This window comes from Oncorhynchus mykiss, chromosome 25 (genome assembly GCF_057628025.1).
Source record: "Oncorhynchus mykiss isolate SJ-2025 chromosome 25, ASM5762802v1, whole genome shotgun sequence".
Classification (NCBI taxonomy): Eukaryota; Metazoa; Chordata; class Actinopteri; order Salmoniformes; family Salmonidae; genus Oncorhynchus; species Oncorhynchus mykiss.
The window spans coordinates 38,414,492-38,433,256 of record NC_143046.1 but is presented as its reverse complement, the minus strand read 5'-3'; the positions used below and the strand labels follow the sequence as shown (position 1 = coordinate 38,433,256).

At 42.6% G+C, this 18,765-nt stretch overlaps 1 protein-coding gene across 8 annotated transcripts in view; it reads right to left on the bottom strand.

Annotated features, from left to right (window-relative positions):
* Positions 1–2,194: 2,194 nt before the first annotated feature.
* The window catches only part of LOC110505123 (teneurin-3-like), a 260,767-nt gene continuing 244,196 nt past the window's right edge, over positions 2,195–18,765 (bottom strand). For all 8 annotated transcript variants that reach the window (XM_090219766.1, XM_021584110.3, XM_021584111.3 and 5 more), the window contains 5 exons: positions 13,083–13,318; positions 11,521–11,817; positions 9,285–10,896; positions 8,905–9,035; positions 2,195–4,431 (listed from right to left, as the gene is read on the bottom strand). In XM_090219766.1, coding sequence (XP_090075892.1) covers positions 3,679–4,431; positions 8,905–9,035; positions 9,285–10,896; positions 11,521–11,817; positions 13,083–13,318 — 3,029 coding nt within the window. In that variant the 3' untranslated portion in view covers positions 2,195–3,678. The remainder of the gene's footprint in view (positions 4,432–8,904; positions 9,036–9,284; positions 10,897–11,520; positions 11,818–13,082; positions 13,319–18,765) is intronic.

The following is an 18,765-nucleotide window of genomic DNA, read 5'->3' as shown; positions in this document are numbered from 1 at the left end:
TTCTTTAAAATTAGGCTGGGTACTGCATATAACCTGTACATTTAGGAGAAATGGAGTATCACTGTAAGAATTATTCAAAGGGTTGTGCCTATGATTATGTGAGTAGGCCTATACTTGAGCCTAAAATGTGTTTAGAGTTTTTGCTGTGTCATCAAATACAACTCTTAAGGCTTTGATCAACACTCTAATAATTGGGCAGAGCCCTGGGATTATGAAGTTGATAAAGGCATCGGTGTTTGGGGTATCTGTCTAAAATCCTGGTGTGTTACACTTGGTTCAGTCACAATTCAAGGAAAACGTGTTACAAACAGCTGACTTCAATGAGGAGCAGTATGTGGCCTTCTTGGCTCCCCAGATGGAATGTCTTCATAATCATTTTAGGGCAACATACGGGAAATGAAGGTCTTGTTGAACGCTTTGTAAACACATTCATTAAAGAACGTTTGATATTCTCTTGCTTTACCCAACCACCTTCCAAGGATTTACCAGGTATTTTTAAGAAAAAGGCAAAAGATTTTAAAACCAAATGACAAATGAAAATGGCTGACTTGATAAAATGTACAAAAATGTTTGAAAACACGTTATGATAATAGCTGCTAAGAACAAGTAACGGTTCTATAATTGGACAAACTTGTTTAGGTGATATGCATTTCTGATTTTTTTTGTGTTAATTAAATATTTATTGGACAGAGGCTAAGTCACGTGGCATCATGCGTGATCAACATTAGACTTAGAGGAGACAATATTTATATAGTGATACTCTAACCATCTTTACACGTATTCAGTTTTTACAAAAAAAATACACTGTTTCTGGACAGGATATTTTATACTTTTATTCTACAAAATCTTGCAGTTTTTATAATGGAATATCAACCTTTCCTTTGTAACATCAGTGATGAATATAATACATGCTTTACATTTTATTTGCAATGTACAAACAACATAAATTACTTGTTATGAGACTAACATTCAAATGGCCAGTTAATCAATTTCTAAGGATCGGACCCTTTTTTAAAATATTGGCTTAAAATCACATACCACAATCTAACTACCGGTAGCTCAGGACCTGAAGCAAGTGTATGCATATTCTTGATACCATTTGAAAGGAAACACTTTGTAGTTTGTGGAAATGTGAAATTAATTTAGGAGAATATAACACAATAGATCCGGTAAAAGATAATACAAAGAAAAAAACGTGTTTAAAAAAAGAAAAGTTGTCATCTTTGAAATGCAAGAGAAAGCCCAATATATGACTTAGGAATCTAGGCACTATTTAGATTTTGGCCACTAGATGGAAGCAGTCTATGTGCAAAGTTTTAGACAATCAATGAACCATTGCATTTCTGGTCAAAATGTTGTATCAAGTCTGCCCAAATGTGCCTAATTAGTTTATTAATACATGTTCAATTTCATAACTGTGCACTTTCCTCAAACAATAGCATAGTATTATTTCACTGTAATAGCTACTGTAAATTGGACAGTGCAGTTAGATTAACAAGTATTTAAGCTTTCTGCCCTTATCAGATATGTCTATGTCCTTGGAAATGTTCTTGTTACTTACAACCTCATGCTAATCACATTAGCCTACGTTAGCTAATGTGGGGGGGGGGGGGGGGGGGACCGATCCTGTAGAGGTCCATAAACAACATTTCCATCCACAGTTTTTAAGTGAAGTCATACTGTATAAAAAGGATCACGACAGCTGTGATGGAAACAGGAAGTTTCGGTACAATTTAATGAATCCCAAGAGAAAATTGTTGGTTTGACATTTGTCGTCAAAATTAATTACGTGAGAAGTGGCAGTGGAAATACGCACAAATATTGATACAATAACAGTCACAATGAAGTAAACTTGGAGTCAAACAATGTGTGTGTGGTGTGTGGTCCTTCCATTACGACTTGGGAAACCATGCAGTTTATTAGGCTACAGATGAAATAAATGATGATGAACTTCACAGGGTCGTGAAAGTGCACGTTATGAGCTTGACGCTCCTTTCCAATAGATGTCGAAGGTCTTATTCTGGTGACATGATGATCGATGCTTGACTGCCATTTGACAAATAAAGATATTCTTGCTCTTAACCCAAAATAATCTCATCATGTAGACTAAACTACCTTACAGGGCCTACTACTTGCCAAGACCAGAGATTTGCTATTTAACGCAACAGTTTGTGACAAAATGCGATGGAAACACATTGAACAACAGATTTTTTATTTGGTACATGAAAACTTAAGCGAAAAAGTACATTATGTGCACTAGGTCATCGCGCACAGATTTTTATCCTCAACAAGTCATCTTGGTGGAAAAACACCACTGGTGAGAAAATGCAAATTTTCTTTATGCAGATTTTTGAATATTTGCATGAAAATCTGTTGCCAATTGGATGGAAACCTAACTACTGAATACAAAACAATACAATTCTTGCAGAATTGACTAAACACGGTGTTACTGTGCTCAGACGAGACTCGTATCTGATCCAGTCTTGTACTTACCTCATACCTTTTGCCCTGATCACAAAACCAAGACAAAGTCTGATTCGCAAAACAAATATTTTGTGTATTAAAACATGTACGTTGTTACGATGTCTTTAAAAAAAAAAGTAAACCAAAGGGGAATAGGCATGAGTTTATCAAAAGCACTGCTTCTCAATTCCGGCATGTACTGTAGGTGTGATGGTCATGAGTGAGAGGAACCGCAAAATGAAAGGTCATTGATTTAAAGAAAATGTAAATTGTTTCCAGTAGGCTATCATTGTAAATAAGAATGTGTTATTAACTGACTTGCCTTGTTAAATAAAGCTTGAATAATATGTATTTATTTTTTATCCAGATTTTTATGAAATATGACCTATAATTACTTACAATATATTAAAAAGCAGTTTCTGTGTTGGAATGGTGTGGGCATACTGCAACAAAATGGTGTGGGCATATACAAGTCATTAAAAACATTCATGTGAGTAGCTCATTCTCCTCTAGACCGCTGACACCATACTCTATGAGGAAATAGTAAGCATTTTGTAAACGGTCTGTTTGAGATACAAGTTTGAGGTAGGGTTTTTAAGTGTTTTTTCTCCAATTTATGCTTTGGCCACAAATACTAATATAGGACGAGTCAATAACATTATTTGGGTATGAGTTAACAGAATTTGCATTTTAAAAGTGAGATTTGTACTGGACAGTAACTTTAAGACAAACATCTGGTAATGGACATTGCCTAATTAAGAGTAAAACATTTCCAGATATGTGCACTGTATGTAAACATTTAATTTCACCTTTAAATACTTTCTTTTAATTTTAAGCAGACAACATTTTGTAAAAACAAAAAATTAAAATAATAATAATAATATTGAACTTTTGCCCAAAACACCTATATTTCTCCTGGCTCCTGGTTGAGAGCTCATAGTCCAATCAGAGATTGTGCTACAGAGGTACATTTTGTCACTGCCCATATAAGGCTTGGCGTAGTTGTACATTTACTCTGTAGTAGTCCCCTGTTAAACAGCATTGCACAGCATTGCTTTCGATCCCATATGATTTTTCAAAAACACACACTTACTCGGACATAGCCATAGTACTCTTTGGCCATGCCACTATTGTTGCTTTCGTTCCTACCATCACCACTCCTCTATTGAAGCAGGCCGTTCAACGTCTTTTTGGCAGCGAGTGCACAGCAGTTTGTTACCTTTTCCCTATTTCACTTTGCCGTAGGAACTGAATGTTTTTCGCACTGTCCGCTAACTCCGGGTATAGCTCGATGGAAAGTACGTAATACCCGTCGTACCCCTGCACTTTCCCACTGCTCAGAAGCTGCCTCTTCTCTCCCTCCGTCCATGGACGGACGCCCTCCTCGCCGTCGCTCACCCTCTGCTGTTCGTTGGCCCACGCACTCACTAACGCCCTCTGGCGGGCCAACTCAAGCACGCGGGCCTTTTCCTCATCCACCGTGGAGCCATAGCGCACGTGCAGCGCTAGAGGCCCACGACCCAACTCCACGTCTGCGAAGCGACGCGTCCGGCTGTCCATGACCGTGGTGGACTGGGACACGCTGACGTTGACGCCATTCTCCAGGGTCTTATGGCCGCTGGTGAGGCGCAGCGCAGCAAGATCACCGTCAGGCAGGCCCGGCTTGACGAAGTAGTGAGTGTCACGGCCATCCACGGTGAAGTGCAGGTTTTCCAGGTAGAAGGCATTGTTGAGGACTGTGGCCACCTTGATGCAGTCCTCGTTGGCCACATTGAGCGTGTGAGTGTGGGCAGTGCCCTTGTAGATGGCGAACATGACAGCCCTCCCGATAGGGGACTGGGCGGCTGAAAACCAGAACCAGGGCTTCTCACCTCGACGGCCTCGGCCCGCATGGACCTCCGGCAGCCGCTCAAATGACAGGAGGGCATGCGCTTGTCTAGTAACTTCCTGCTGGACCCCAGAGATGGACTGTAAAGAGAGTGCAGTGTAACGTTAACATCTGAGCAGAACTTCACACTGCAGTCCATTCAGGAGCAGAAGCAGGCTTCAAAGACTTTACATGTGCCTGCAAGATAATTGTTTTACCAGGCAGTGGGATAAAACTAAAACAAGGTAAAATGCCAGTGGGGATGGTTTTGTATATCAAGATTACCTTGCAATTCATGACAGTGTAGTAAGCATTGAATAAACAAGAATCACTTTTGTGTTAACAATGACAAGTGGAAATGTCACATATGTAGCGCTTTTAAATGTCTGTGTGCATTGCTTTTAAATTTGTATTACGAATGTGTAATGGAAGGACAACTATCACACTGTCTTGGATAGCAGAAGTTATTAATTGGATACAGCAAATACAAATGTGAAGATTTGTTATTTGCTACTTTTCCCCAATTGTTTACACACTGGCCCATGAGGCAGGATGACCCCAAACCTGTAACTGATTTAGAAGAACCATGCAACAAATCTGCAATGCTACTGGCACATGCTTTGCGTTATACTCAGATTGCAATAATATAAGAAACATTTGTGACAACACACAATTCTCTACCTTTGCACAACCTTCACAACTAAATCCTATTGTGTGCAAATTGAAAGCAACACTGTTCAACAAGCTAAGCTCAATTACCAATTGATCACTTTCACATGTGCAAACACTATTTGCGTAAATGTTCCCTTTGCAATCAGACCTTTGGTATGGATAAAAAGGCGACATGTGAGAACTCCTGTGTTTGGAGAACAATGGAAGCAAACTTGGCAGAGAGAGGTAGAGATGGAGTTGGAGGTGGTGGTAGAGGTTTAAGTGGAGGTAGAGGTGGAGGAAGACCAAGAACAAGGAGAGTTCATATCTGATTAAATTCGGGCGACTGTGGTGGACCACGTGGTCAACCATGGTTTGGCCTTGAAAGAGGCTGGGCAGAGAGTGCAGCCCAATCTGAGCCGCTTCACAGTAGCATCCATCATTCAGACGTTCCAAAATGAGAATACTGTAGGTACGTACTGCAGACACTGGAAATAGCTACTACTTTTACTACTTGACTGTAGTACAACATAAAGCACAGTAAAGTCTGTAGATTCAAATACATACCGTAAGGGGAAACCAAAGAAACGTTTCAAGTATTACTGTACAGTGCATTCGGAAAGGATCCAGACCCTTTGACTTTTTCCAAATTTGAGTTACGTTACAGCCTTATTCTAAAATGTATTAAGTAATTTTTACCCCTCATATATCTACACACAATACCCCATAATGACAAAGCAAAAACTGTTTTTTGTTTAGAAATGTATTAAAATAAAAAAACTGAAATGTCACATTTACATAAGTATTCAGACCCTTTACTCAGTACTCTGTTGATGCACCTTTCACAGCCTCGAGTAATCTTGGGTATGACGCTACAATCTTGGCAGATCTGTATTTGGGAGATTTTTCTCCCATTCTTCTCTGCAGATCCTCCAAAGCTCTGTCAGGTTGGATGGGAAGCATCGCTGCACAGCTAATTCTAGGCTCTCCAGAGATGTTTGATTGGGCTCAAGCCTGCGCTCTGGCTGGGCCACTCAAGAACATTCAGAGACTTGTCACGAAGCCACTCCTGCGTTGTCTTGGCTGTGTGCTTAGGGTCGTTGTCCTATTAGAAGGTGAACCTTCGCCGCAGTCTGTGGTCCTGAGACCTCTGGGGCAGGTTTTCATCAAGGTTCTCTCTGTACTTTGCTCCGTTCATCTTTCCCTCAATTGTGACTAGTCTCCCAGTCCCTGCCTCTGAAAAACATCCCTACAGCATGATGCTGCCTCCACCATGCTTCACCGTAGGGATGGTGCCAGGTTTCCTCCAGATGTGACGCTTTCCATTCAGGCCAAAGAGTTCAATATTGGTTTCATCAGACCAGAGTATCTTGATTCTCATGGCCAGAGTCCTTTAGGTCCCTTTTGGCAAACTCCAAGTGTCTTGTGCCTTTTACTGAGAAGTGGCTTTCGTCTGGCCACTCTACCGTAAAGGCTTGAATGGTGGAGTGCTGCAGAGACGGTTGTACTACTGGAAGGTTCTCCCTTCTCCACAGAGGAACTCTGGAGTTCTGTCAAAGTGGCCATTGGGTTCTTGGTCACCTTCCTGACATAGGCCCTTCTCCCCCGATTGCTCAGTTTGGCCGTGCGGCCAGCTCTAGGAAGAGTCTTGGTGGTTCCAAAATTCTTCCATTTAAGAATGACAGAGTCCACTGTGTTCTTGTTGGACCTTCAATGCTGCATAAATGTTTTGGTACCCTTCCTCAGATCACAATCCTGTCTCTGAGCTCTATGGACAATTCCTTCCACTGTGACTTGATTTTTGCTCTGACATGCACTGTCAACTGTGGGACTGTATATTGTCAGGTGTGTGCCTTTCCAAATCATGACCAATCAATTGAATTTACCACAGATGGACTCCAATCAAGTTGTAGAAACATCTCAAGGATGGAAACAGGATGCCTGAGCTCAATTTTGAGTGTCAGAGCAAAGGGTCTGAATACATATGTAAACAAGGTATTTCTGTTTCTTTTATACATTTATAGATACATACATTTGCGCTTTGTCCTTATGGGGTATTTTGTGTAGACTGATGAGATGTGTTTTTATGTAATCAATTTCAGCATAAGGCTGTAACATAACAAAATGTGGAAAAAGTTCAAAGGTCTGAATACTTTCCCAATGCATGAAATTTGGAGCGATACTACTTTGTAACATGTTTATCTGGTATACTGTTTTACTGTAGTGCTTACTGTGCTATGTGCTATTTTGTTTTTGTAGGACTGAAAGACGGTAGAACGCGTCTCTTTACAGACGAACAGGAGCCTGCCATTGTGCAAATGGAAGTTGTAAATAATGCCATAAGACTGTGGGAAATCCAACAGCAAATTATTGAAAACCAGAGTGAGCTCATCAACCATAGCCCCCATCTTGGGGCTCGCCTGTTCTGCATGTTATTCTGGCATTAATACGTATCACATATCAGTTTGCAAACAATGTATAAAACAATATATATCATTGAGTTAATAAGGCCTTATACAAACATGAGCTCTTTTTTGTTTCTTGAGTAAGGCAGGTCCAAAATACATGTGTTTCAGCCTAGCTCAGTGCTTTCTGTGGTGGTGGGGCAAGCCAGCAGAAAATACGGAGCGTTGAGCCGTGATTGGCTCTGTGTTATGTCACTCATGGGGACACTACGTCACATGAAGAGAAATGAAGATAAATTATAGATAAAACATATCGGTGCACATCGGCCATAAATATTACACAACAAGTTAGAAATCTCAAATTCAACGAGTGGTTTGGAAGGAATCCTTGACAGTGGCCGTGTGGTCATAAATGTGGAATTAAGAGGCTCCTTTTCCAAGTTTAAAATGATAAACATTCAACATTGGCCATGCTGTCAACGAAGCATTATTTGTGCCGCACTCAAAACAACTGTTAACTCGGAACTGCGAAAACTTGACTTCAGTGAGTTCAAGACAATTGGGATGTCAGGAATAAACGAGGTCCAACTGGTAAAATACTTTTGAACGGTCATCCAACTCGGAGTTGTAAATCCGGCCTCAAGTTGTTTTGAAAGCACCATAAATCCAGAGAATGCCAGACTTTGATGACAACATTTGCTCATGAAGGACCGTCGTGCCACCTTCCTCTTCAAGTGAGCACAGCACAAGGTGAGTCCATATGCCAGGGAGTTATGTATACTGTAGCTATGTATACTGTAGCTTTATTGGTCACATACACATATTTAGCAGAGGTTATTTGACTGGTAGTGTATATTTAATGTACGTTTGCATTTCTACTGTATGCGTGCTTATGGTATGCTGTTTAAAATGTATTGAGTCATGTTGAAATCTAAAACAAAAATGTTTGCATTTGTGTGACTTTCTTGTTTGAGTATACACAAACAATATACAGTATTGAATATGACACATTAGTGTGATCTGGGTTGTCACTCAGTTAGATACCTTTTATTTGTTTGTATGTCTCATTTGTATGCAGTTTCATTACGAGAAGGGGGTACATGATTTTGATTGCGGCGTTTCGTTTTGCAAGATGTCCGTGGGGTCTAGGGAAATTGGCTAACTGTTTTGTGTACCTGAGATGTAGTTTCAGCAAACGTGTGTTAACAATTGTGAAAAACTATAATCAAAGAATAAATGTAATTTGTACTTGTTCCTATGCAAAAGCTGTCCAATTAAATGGGATGCTATGGGCTAAATAGCATTCCAATTAAAAAGATGGGGCTACTGAACAAAATATAAATTTTAATAGAAAACTGTAGAGCATGCTTATTTTCACCCGGGAGTGCTTGATATTCAGCCAGCAAACAACTATGGTCTTCTAGATCACCCTGTTTACTATACATTTACCTAATATATGGACCGCAAATAGCATGACAATAACTGAGATTTTGAAATCATGTCAGATATGAAACCAACCGGTAGATCGTCCCAAAGCTGGCTCTTCTTCAGTTCATAGGAGGGGTGGGTCAGGTCAAACTTTGGGACTGGGAAGCCAGGAATGGTGTTGTGTAGATGGAAGCCAAAGGTTACTAGCCAGCTATTCACATCTACATCGGACAAATAAGGGCAGAGTCATAATAAATATTTAATGGCATGGTTATGTCGTAAACAAATATGAAAAATGTTTTATAATATAAGTATTTTGTGTCTTAGTTAACATTATTAAGCTGGTTATACATGCATGAACAAAGCACGTATAAACATTTCATCTTTTGAATAGCACATTTGAATAACATGTATACACTACGTGCACATTAAATATGACGAAGTAAAATAAAAGTGAATAAATATCCTACCTGCCACATATTCTCTCACTTCATGTACTTTGCTGATGGGGTTGTTGTTTCTGAACATATAGAGATTAAAAGGACCTGGCTCTTTCCCCACTCGTTTCCACGTGCTGATGTCAGGCACAGTCCACCTGCCGGGCATAATGTCATAGTCCCTCTCACCAAAATGCAACAATTTGGTCAGCGGATCATAGAGCCCCCCGTGGAACCCCAGCACCAGTTGAAAGTCCGGGTTGGAGTCAAAGTAGATCTCCCCATACGCCGTGTACTGGACCTGCTTGATCAGGAGGCCGTTGCTGGTGAATACGGCAAGAGGGGTTCCGGTGTTGTCACAGGCGATGTAGTACTCCTCTCCGCTGCTGATCTCCTGGGCAAACAGGTGGCCCTGCAGGTCATAGTACATTGAGGTGATCTCAGAGCTGGAGTGATTGTAGACGTGGGTGATTCTGCTGGGGTAGCTCAGGTCTGCATAGAAGTATTGCAGGTGCTGACCCAGGCTGGCCTTGGTGGACACCCTTCGGCCCAGGCCGTCGTAGCGGTACTGGATGATCCAGCTGTTGCTCTTGCTATAGACGCGCGCCAGGAGGCCTTTGGAGTTGTACTCAAAGATCTCAGAACCTCGCTGGCGGAGGAAGCCATCCTCGTCCATGCGGTACTGTACATCTCCCAGGCGGGTGATGCGGTCGCGGAGGTCGTAGCGCAGGGGGAGCAGGCGGGCACCGTTACCTGGGTTCAGTAGGTGGAGGTTGCCATTCAGGTCATAGGTGTAGCGCCACATGACCTTGTCATTGAGGTAGACTGTCTGGAGCTGGCCATCCACATCATACTCGTAGCTGTACTTGGTGGTGTTGGCAAACGGTCCGATCTTGATCTCCCTCTTTGTACATCGCCCCGCGTCGTCGTACTGGAAAGTGATCCAGTACATGAGGGATCGGAAGATCTCGTACTGAATCTCCTTGATCCGGCCATGGGCGTCAAAGTGCTTGGTGTAGGTCATAACGGCCGTGGAGATGATCTGGTTGATGTCATAGTAGATTACACCGAACTTGCCGAACTGCTCGACTTTGCCGGATATGTCGTCGAACTGGTAGAGGTCGATGGGCAGTGGGGTCTCATTGATGACACCCTGCACGCTGGTAATGCGCAGGCTGCTGTCATAGGTGTAGTCGAAGCGGGCGTTGACCATGCCGTCCTCGCTGAAGCGGAAGATCTGCCGGTCCACCAAGGGGCCCACTTGACGATAGCGGATCGAACATATAAAACCCTCGTTCTGCAGGTTGACCGTCTTTAGCACGCCCGCCATCTCGTCATAGGTGAAGCTGACCCGCGTGATGTCATACAGGACTTCGGCTAGCTTGTTCTGTCGCCGATACTTGTAGAGGACCTGGCGTCCCGTGCCTAAGTGCGCCACTCGCTGGAGGAGGCCGTCCTCGCTGTAGTCCACAGCGACAGAGGCATTGCTGTCCGGTGGGTGAAAGAGGTTGCGGTAGTAGCCCACCGAGCGGACCGTCTGCATGGTGTAGCGTGCCACACTGGGCATGGTGACTGCAGATAGCCGATCCTGAGAGTCAAAGTCGAAGATGTACTGACGCTGGCTGTGGAGCAGGAGCACCATCGACTAGAGGAAAGATGAGGGAAGGGAGAACAAAATTATTTACACTTCTTTAAATATTCATTTTTACACGGTCCACAAAAGCTATGTTTTATGAATACAAATAATTATATATACACCACCAGCTCACTAAATAGCCTAAACAATTGCGTCAGACATTCTCACGTTTATTTCTGTCTCATAACATTTTTGCAGAATTAACAGTTAATTAATATGCACTTTGGATGCTAGAATTGCTTTCAGTGGGCTGCCACCCTTTCAGTGTGCCCCATATTTCTCTGTTGACACGGCCTATCCCAGTCACGCGAAGAGCTCAAGGAGGGCGAGGAAATCTCTGCATGGTTTTGCATGAGGAAAAGTCCTTGGAAATCAGTCCGGCAGTAAGTTATCTCACTTATTTTAAGTTCTGCGAGAAGTTAACATAATGAGCAGCTCTAATGTGGGAAGGTACATTATGTGTGACTGTGTGTGTGTGTGAGATTTAAAAGTTCTGCTTCAGCAAGGTGTGTGTGTGTGGCCTCGATTTCAATATACAATTACTTTTACCATCAAAAGTACTAAATTTTTGTTTGTGCATTGATCGACCAGTGGAGAAACCAAAGCATTCTATAGAGTCGCTTCAACCCTCACCTTGTCCAGATAGGTGTAACTCCACCTCTTCCCGTCAGCAAACACTCTGGACACGAGGCGTCCCTGACTGTCATACTCCAATCGCTCCGTGGTCGGCCCCCTCTGGAGGGCATTGATCTGCCCATTGCTGCTCAGGCTGACGTTCACGGGCAGCATCTTACTGCTGGGCACCCACAGCACAGGGTGGCCAGTGGCGTCATAGATAATCTTAAGCAGGAACTTCCTGTGGTCGTCATATATCTTCTCCGTCCTCAGCGTACGGTCGTAATCAACCGACAGAATGTTCCGGCCGTTCACCTGTTAGTTGGTAATATGTGTATTGGATCAAAGCCCAGACAAAACAAAAACAAACAGACAATGAAGCTTTTAAGTCAGTCACAGAGAGGGCACTTATAGTTCTGTTTGGATGCTTGTTAAAGTGGCATTTAGTGTGAGGAGATTTTTGGCATTCAGTGTGAGGAGATTAACAGCTTCTTCAAAGGCTTCATTAAACTCTGGCATTTGCTCAGCAAGTCTTAAATCCCACTCTCCTCCCTCCTTAAATTTAATGGGGACAAAATGGATTAGGATTGGCTTATATGGATAGGTGACGATTCGAATTTGTCTTACAGAAGAAATTCATAACCTTTGTAACAATTGAAAGGGAACAGTTCGGCGATTATCTGAAAATTATTCGACCAAAGCTGACACAAGACTGAATCCAAACATTACACTGTTGATTTTATTGTGCAAAAGATGTATTTAACTATAAGGTGCTCTTTGAGCACTCCTAGCTGTGCCGTTAAGGAACTAGAGCAAGTACACTTGTAGTTTTGTTTGGAACAAAACCCTGCATCCACGCCTTCACACAATTACTGTTGCTGTTTTCGCAATCCAAAAAGGGTCCATTATTCATCGCAATCTAAGTAAAGTTGGGCATCATTTGAGTTATAAAATACGATATTGAAGTGTTAAGCTTGCAATTCAGGGAAACGCATCATAATTTTGGTGAGCATAGAAAGGAGTGCCTTCAGGCACGTGTGTCGCTGCAGATTTTCTTCACAATAGACAAACAGCCTCATCCATGTCATCCAGTAACTGTACAACAAACATAGTGATCATGAACGTCAACACTGTTTATGACATGAGCTTTATGATATGGAAATGTTGAGTGCACATTTGGACAGGTGTTTAGCTCGACTGTATGACGACAAAGCGGTACTTATTATAATCCTTAAAGTCTCATCTTTCAAAATGTGTAGAGTCCTCTGAATTTACAGCATTTCCCTCACTCAGACAACAAAACGTTAGCAAAAGTTGCCCAAATTAGCGGGAGGGATGGGGGCAACTTCTTGTTGCGCGTCCTGCTCAGGTTCAGAAGGGCTGTCAGTCAAAACCCATACAGCGCTGTGAAGCAACAGAGTCAGAGCTCCGATGTCATGTATAGCATGTTCCTGTACAGCCACTGCGGTTCAAATTAAGGAATTTAGCAGTGACCAAATCTGAATGCAGCCAGGGAGTCGAGTGTCACAGTTTGTCTTGCTAGTAAGTGAAACTTTTATGAATAAAACAGTGAAACACACCCTTAATTTGCGCCCAAAAACGATGACTTTTCCCCTGGCCTGCTCCTTGCGGAAGCGCCACTCAACCAGATTCTGCCCACTCTCCCCTGGCAAACTCATGTTGCGCCGTGCCACTGTGGGGTTGGCAGTGCCCGCCAGGATGTGGGGCTCAGTCTGGTAGTGGGTGTCCATTCCGTTGGCATAGGTGATCCTCAGAGAGTTATCATAGCCCACCTGATAACTGCTTCTACATTGATCTGAAAATGTAATAATTGATCATTATTGATAACATGATTGATAACATTGTACTAAGTGTTGTGATTATAAATCATTGTCGTGGATACTAAGGGAAATCTTGCCTATGTCGTGGTAGATAACAATACAACTACCTTCCAACAGAAAAACAGATAGACAAACATTATAAAAGGACTATAGAGCTACAATAAATAGAACAATTCACTAAATAGCTTGAAACACAATACAAAAAGTTACGATACAAGGTTTCGGCTCACCCCTCACACTGAAGGAGTAAACCTGCTCACCCATAATGATACATGACTTAAGCTTACTCAACATTGCTCTGAGACCCCAGCGACAATGACAAAAAAAAAAAACAGATTCAAAAAGGCAGCCTGAACTGTTTGTGTATCAGCAAGACTGTCAGCATGCTTCAGTTCGGCTGGCAGCTAGTCGAAGTCGGCTAGAGGGAACCAAACGAGTGTGCTTGCATACTCCCTTGAGAGACCTTTGCTTGAAAAATGAGCAAAAAGCGGCAAGAAAACCATTTGTCCACTTTGAGACGACGTAGCCAGTATACACTTCCTCAAAATAGACAGAATTAATCAAATCAAATCCAATTTTATTGGTCACATACACATATTTAGCAGATGTTATTGCGGGTGTAGTGAAATGCTTATGTTCCTAGCTCCAACAGTGCAGTAGTGTCTAACAATTCACAACAATACACAAATCTAAAAGTAAAATAATGTCATTAAGAAATATATAAATATTAGGACAGGCAACGTTGGAGTGGCATTGACTAAATACAGTAGAATAGAATACTGTATATTAACTCAGGAAAAAAAAAGTCCTCTCACTGTCAACTGCGTTTATTTTCAACAAACTTAACATGTGTACATATTTGTATGAACATAAGATTCAACAACTAAGACATTAACTGAACAAGTTCCACAGGCATGTGACTAACAGGAATTTAATAATGTGTCCCTGAACAAAGGGGCGGGGTCAAAGTCAAAAGTAACAGTCAGTATCTGGTGTGAACACCAGCTGCATTAAGTACTGCAGTGCATCTCCTCCTCATGGACTACACCAGATTTGCCAGTTCTTGCTGTGAGATGTTACCCCACTCTTCCACCAAGGCACCTGCAAGTTCCCAGACTTTTCTGGGGGGAATGGCCCAAGCCCTCACCCTCCGATCCAATAGGTCCCAGACGTGCTCTATGGGATTGAGATCCGGGCTCATTGCGGTCCGGGCTCTTTGCACTTCACCGACATTCCTGTCTTGAAGGAAATCACGCACAGAACGAGCAGTATGGCTGGTGGCATTGTCATGCTGGAGGGTCATGTCAGGATGAGCCTGCAGGAAGGGTACCACATGAGGGAGGAGGATGTCTTCCCTGTAATGCAAAGCGTTGAGATTGCCTGCAATGACAACAAGCTCAGTCCGAGGATGCTGTGACACACCGCCCCAGACCATGACGGACCCTCCACCTCCAAATCGATCCCGCTCCAGAGTACAGGCCTCGGTGTAACGCTCATTCCTTCGACGATAAACGTGAATCCGACAATCACCCCTGGTGAGACAAAACCATGACTCGCAGTCAAGAGCACTTTTTGCCAGTCCTGTCTGGTCCAGCGACGGTGGGTTTCTGCCCATAGGCGACGTTGTTGCCGGTGATGTCTGGTGAGGACCTGCCTTACAACAGGCCTACAAGCCCTCAGTCCAGCCTCTCTTAGCCTATTGCGGACAGTATGAGCACTGATGGAGGGATTGTGTGTTCCTGGTGTAACTTGGGCAGTTGTTGTTGCCATCCTGTACCTGTCCCACAGGTGTGATGTTCGGATATACTGATCCTGTGCAGGTGTTGTTACACGTGGTCTGCCACTGCGAGGATGATCAGCTGTCCGTCCTGTCTCCCTGTAGCGCTGTCTTAGGCGTCTCACAGTATGGACATTGCTATTTATTGCCCTGGCCACATCTGCAGTCCTCATGCTTCCTTGCAGCATGCCTAAGGCACATTCACACAGATGAGCAGGGACACTGGGCATCTTTCTTCTGGTGTTTTTCACACTGTCTGTGTGGGTGGACCATTTCAGATTGTCAGTGATGTGTACTCCGAGGAACTTGAAGCTTTCCACTTTCTCCAATGCAGTCCCGTCAAGCTCCTTAATTTTGTTGGCGTTGAGGGAGAGGTTATTTTCCTGGTACCACTCCGCCAGGGCCCTCATCTCCTTCCTGTAGGCTGTCTCGTCATTGTTGGTAATCAGACTTACTACTGTTGAGTAGTCTGCAAACTTGATGATTGAGTTGGAGGCGTGCGTGGCCATGCAGTCATGGGTGAACAGGGAGTACAGGAGGGGGCTGAGCACGCACCCTTGTGGGGCCTCTGTGTTGAAGATCAGCGAAGTGGAGGTGATGTTTCCTACGTCAGGAAATCCAGGAACCAGTTGCACAGGGCGGGGTTCAGAAGCAGGGCCCCGAGCTTAATGATAAGCTTGGAGGATACTATGGAGTTGAAGGTTGACCTATAGGCAATGAAAAGCATTTTCATGTACATTTGAAGTCAGAAGTTTACATACACCTCAGCCAAATACATTTAAACTCAGTTTTTTACAATTCCTGGCATTTAATCAGAGTAAAAATTCCCTGTCTTAGGTCAGTTAGATTCACCACTTTATTATAAGAATGCGAAATGTCAGAATAATACTTTTCTATAGAATTGAGGTCAGGGCTTTGTGATGGCCACTCCAATACCCTGCCTTTGTTGTCCTTAAGCCATTTTGCCACAACTCTGGAAGTCTGCTTGGGGTCACTGTCCATTTGGAAGACCCATTTGTGACCAAGCTTTAACTTCCTGACTGATGTATTGAGATGTTGCTTCAATACATCCACATGATCTTCCTCCCTCATGATGCCATCTATTTTGTGAAGTGCACCAGCCCTTCCTGCAGCAAAGCACCCCCACAACATGATGCTGCCACCCCTGTTCTTCACGGTTGGGATGGTGTTCTTCGGCTTGCAAGCCCCCCACCCTCTCCAAACATAATGATGTTCAATATGGCCAAACAGTTTTACTTTTGCTTCATCAGACTAGACTAATTTTCTCCAAAAAGTACAATCTTTGTTCCCATGTGCAGTTGCAAACCATAGTCTGGAATTTTTTATGGCAGTTTTGGAGCAGTGTCTTCTTCCTTGCTGAGAAGCCTTTCAGGTTATGTCGATATAGGCCTCGTTTTACTGTGGATATATATACTTTTGTACCCGTTTCCTCCAGCATCTTCACAAGGTCCTTTGCTGTTGTTCTGGCAATGATTTGCTCTTTTCTAGGAGACAGAACGCGTCTCCTTCCTGAGCTGTATGACGGCTGCGTGGTCCCATGGTGTTATACTTGCGTACCATTGTTTGTATGATTGAACGTGGTACCTTCAGGCGTTTGGAAATTGCTCCCAATGATGAACCAGACTTGTGGAGGTCTACAATTTGTTTTGGCTGATATTTTTTCTTCTTTCCCATGATGTCAAGCACAGAGGCACTGAGTTTGAAGGTAGGCCTTGAAATACATCCACAGGCACACCTCCAATTGACTCAAATTATGTAAATTAGCCTATCAGAAGCTTCTAAAGCCATGACATCATTTTCTGGAATTTTCCAAGCTGTTTAAAGGCACAGTCAACTTAGTGTATGTAAACTTCTGACCCACTGGAATTGTGATACAGTGAATTCTAAGTGAAATAATCTGTCTGTAAACAATTTTTGGAAAAATGACTTGTGTCATGCAGAAAGTAGATATCCTAACCGACTTGCCAAAACTATAGTTTGTTAACAATACATTTGTAGAGTTGTTGAAAAACGAGTTTTAATGACTCCAATCTAAGTGTATGTAAACTTCCGACTTCAACTGTAGGTATTCCTGTTTTCCAGATGGAATCTAATCGAACTCAAGAAATCTAGCATTACTTTTGACGTTTTTTTGTAGAATAAATATTAGTCGAACAATTTTACATCTAACTAATGCTTGGTGCAGTATTTCTCAATGAAAAAATTTGCAAAACAATGAGTTGTCTCTTGTTGAACGACAACAAAGACTTTATTGAATAATCCCTACTGTTGAGCAATCACCGACAGTGGGGCCTAGACTTCGGTTTACCTCCAGAAAAGGGTTGTGTGCCTGAACAGCTGAAAAACCCTCACTCCAAAATGAAGAAAAAAAAAACTTCACAAAATGTTGTCATAAGATATATTATGCACCAGTGGAGGCTCCTCAGAGGAGAAATGGGAAGACCATCCTGTCCTCCTCTGGGTACATTGACTTCAATACAAAACCTAGGAGGCTCATGGTTCTCACCCCCTTCCATAGACTAACACAGTATTCATGACAACTTCCAGAGGACGTCCTCCAATCTATCAGAGCTCTTGCAGCATGAACTGACATGTTGTCCACCCAATCAAAGAATCAGAGAATGATTCTAGTAATGTAAACTAACTCACTTTTGTACATTACGCTGGTCCGTACAATTGACCTTATTTTAGCGCCCCAAAAAGCGTAATACTTCCAGATCAACTGTAATATCAATACCATTGTAAAGCACAATTTCTCCCCTTTCCAACAAAATCTATGAAAACCTTCATGATGCCCATCTCTGTATGATTCAAGAAGGCAATGAGCTCCGTCAGATCTTTTTAAAAACGGCGGGAGGAAAGCGAAACCTATTGCGTGATAGTGAGAAGGAGAGATGTTGTGTTGGGAAACGGCTTTTTTTCACTCGATCTGTCCAACTTATCAATTTATCGCCTCTAAAATTGAAATAAAACACTATAAAGGGTTTATATAATGTGTCATGGCATACCTATTTGAAGGTTTGTGTCGAATGTGAATAGTTTTTTTAGGGCGGTGCTAAAGTGATCTTCAGAACTAAACAGTGGCTTTTGAGTAATGATAGCTTGCAGTGACTAGGTATCCCCCTTACCCTGTACCTTTCTTGTTTTTAAAAGGTGAGAGAAATGCTACACCTGGTGGAGAGAGGCTGTAAGACAGAATTGGTTGCTTTATGCGTGCTGTACGTTTACGCCATGACACGTCACAATGTAACAAACAGCGTCGGAGGGGTCCGTTTTTTTCAACTTTTCTCCAATACTATAGAGCCATTACCATGTCAATCAACGCTTGAATAGAAACATAGTTCACACCCCAGATTTTGATGTCAACACAGTCACTACAGTCCCATTAGATTTCTTTGCAGCCTCGTTTGAATGTCGCGGTGCGCACATTTGTACGGAATGGGTTTAGCGTACGTTACTGAAAGCATAAGCTACAGCTAGCTAGCACTGCAGTGCATAAAATGTGGTGAGTAGCTGACTAAAAGAGAGAGAGAAAGACAATTGTTGAACAGTTTTTAACAAATTATTTTCTTAAAAATTAAGGAGCAGCAAGTGAGAGAGAGCTAGCTATATTTCATTGTATTT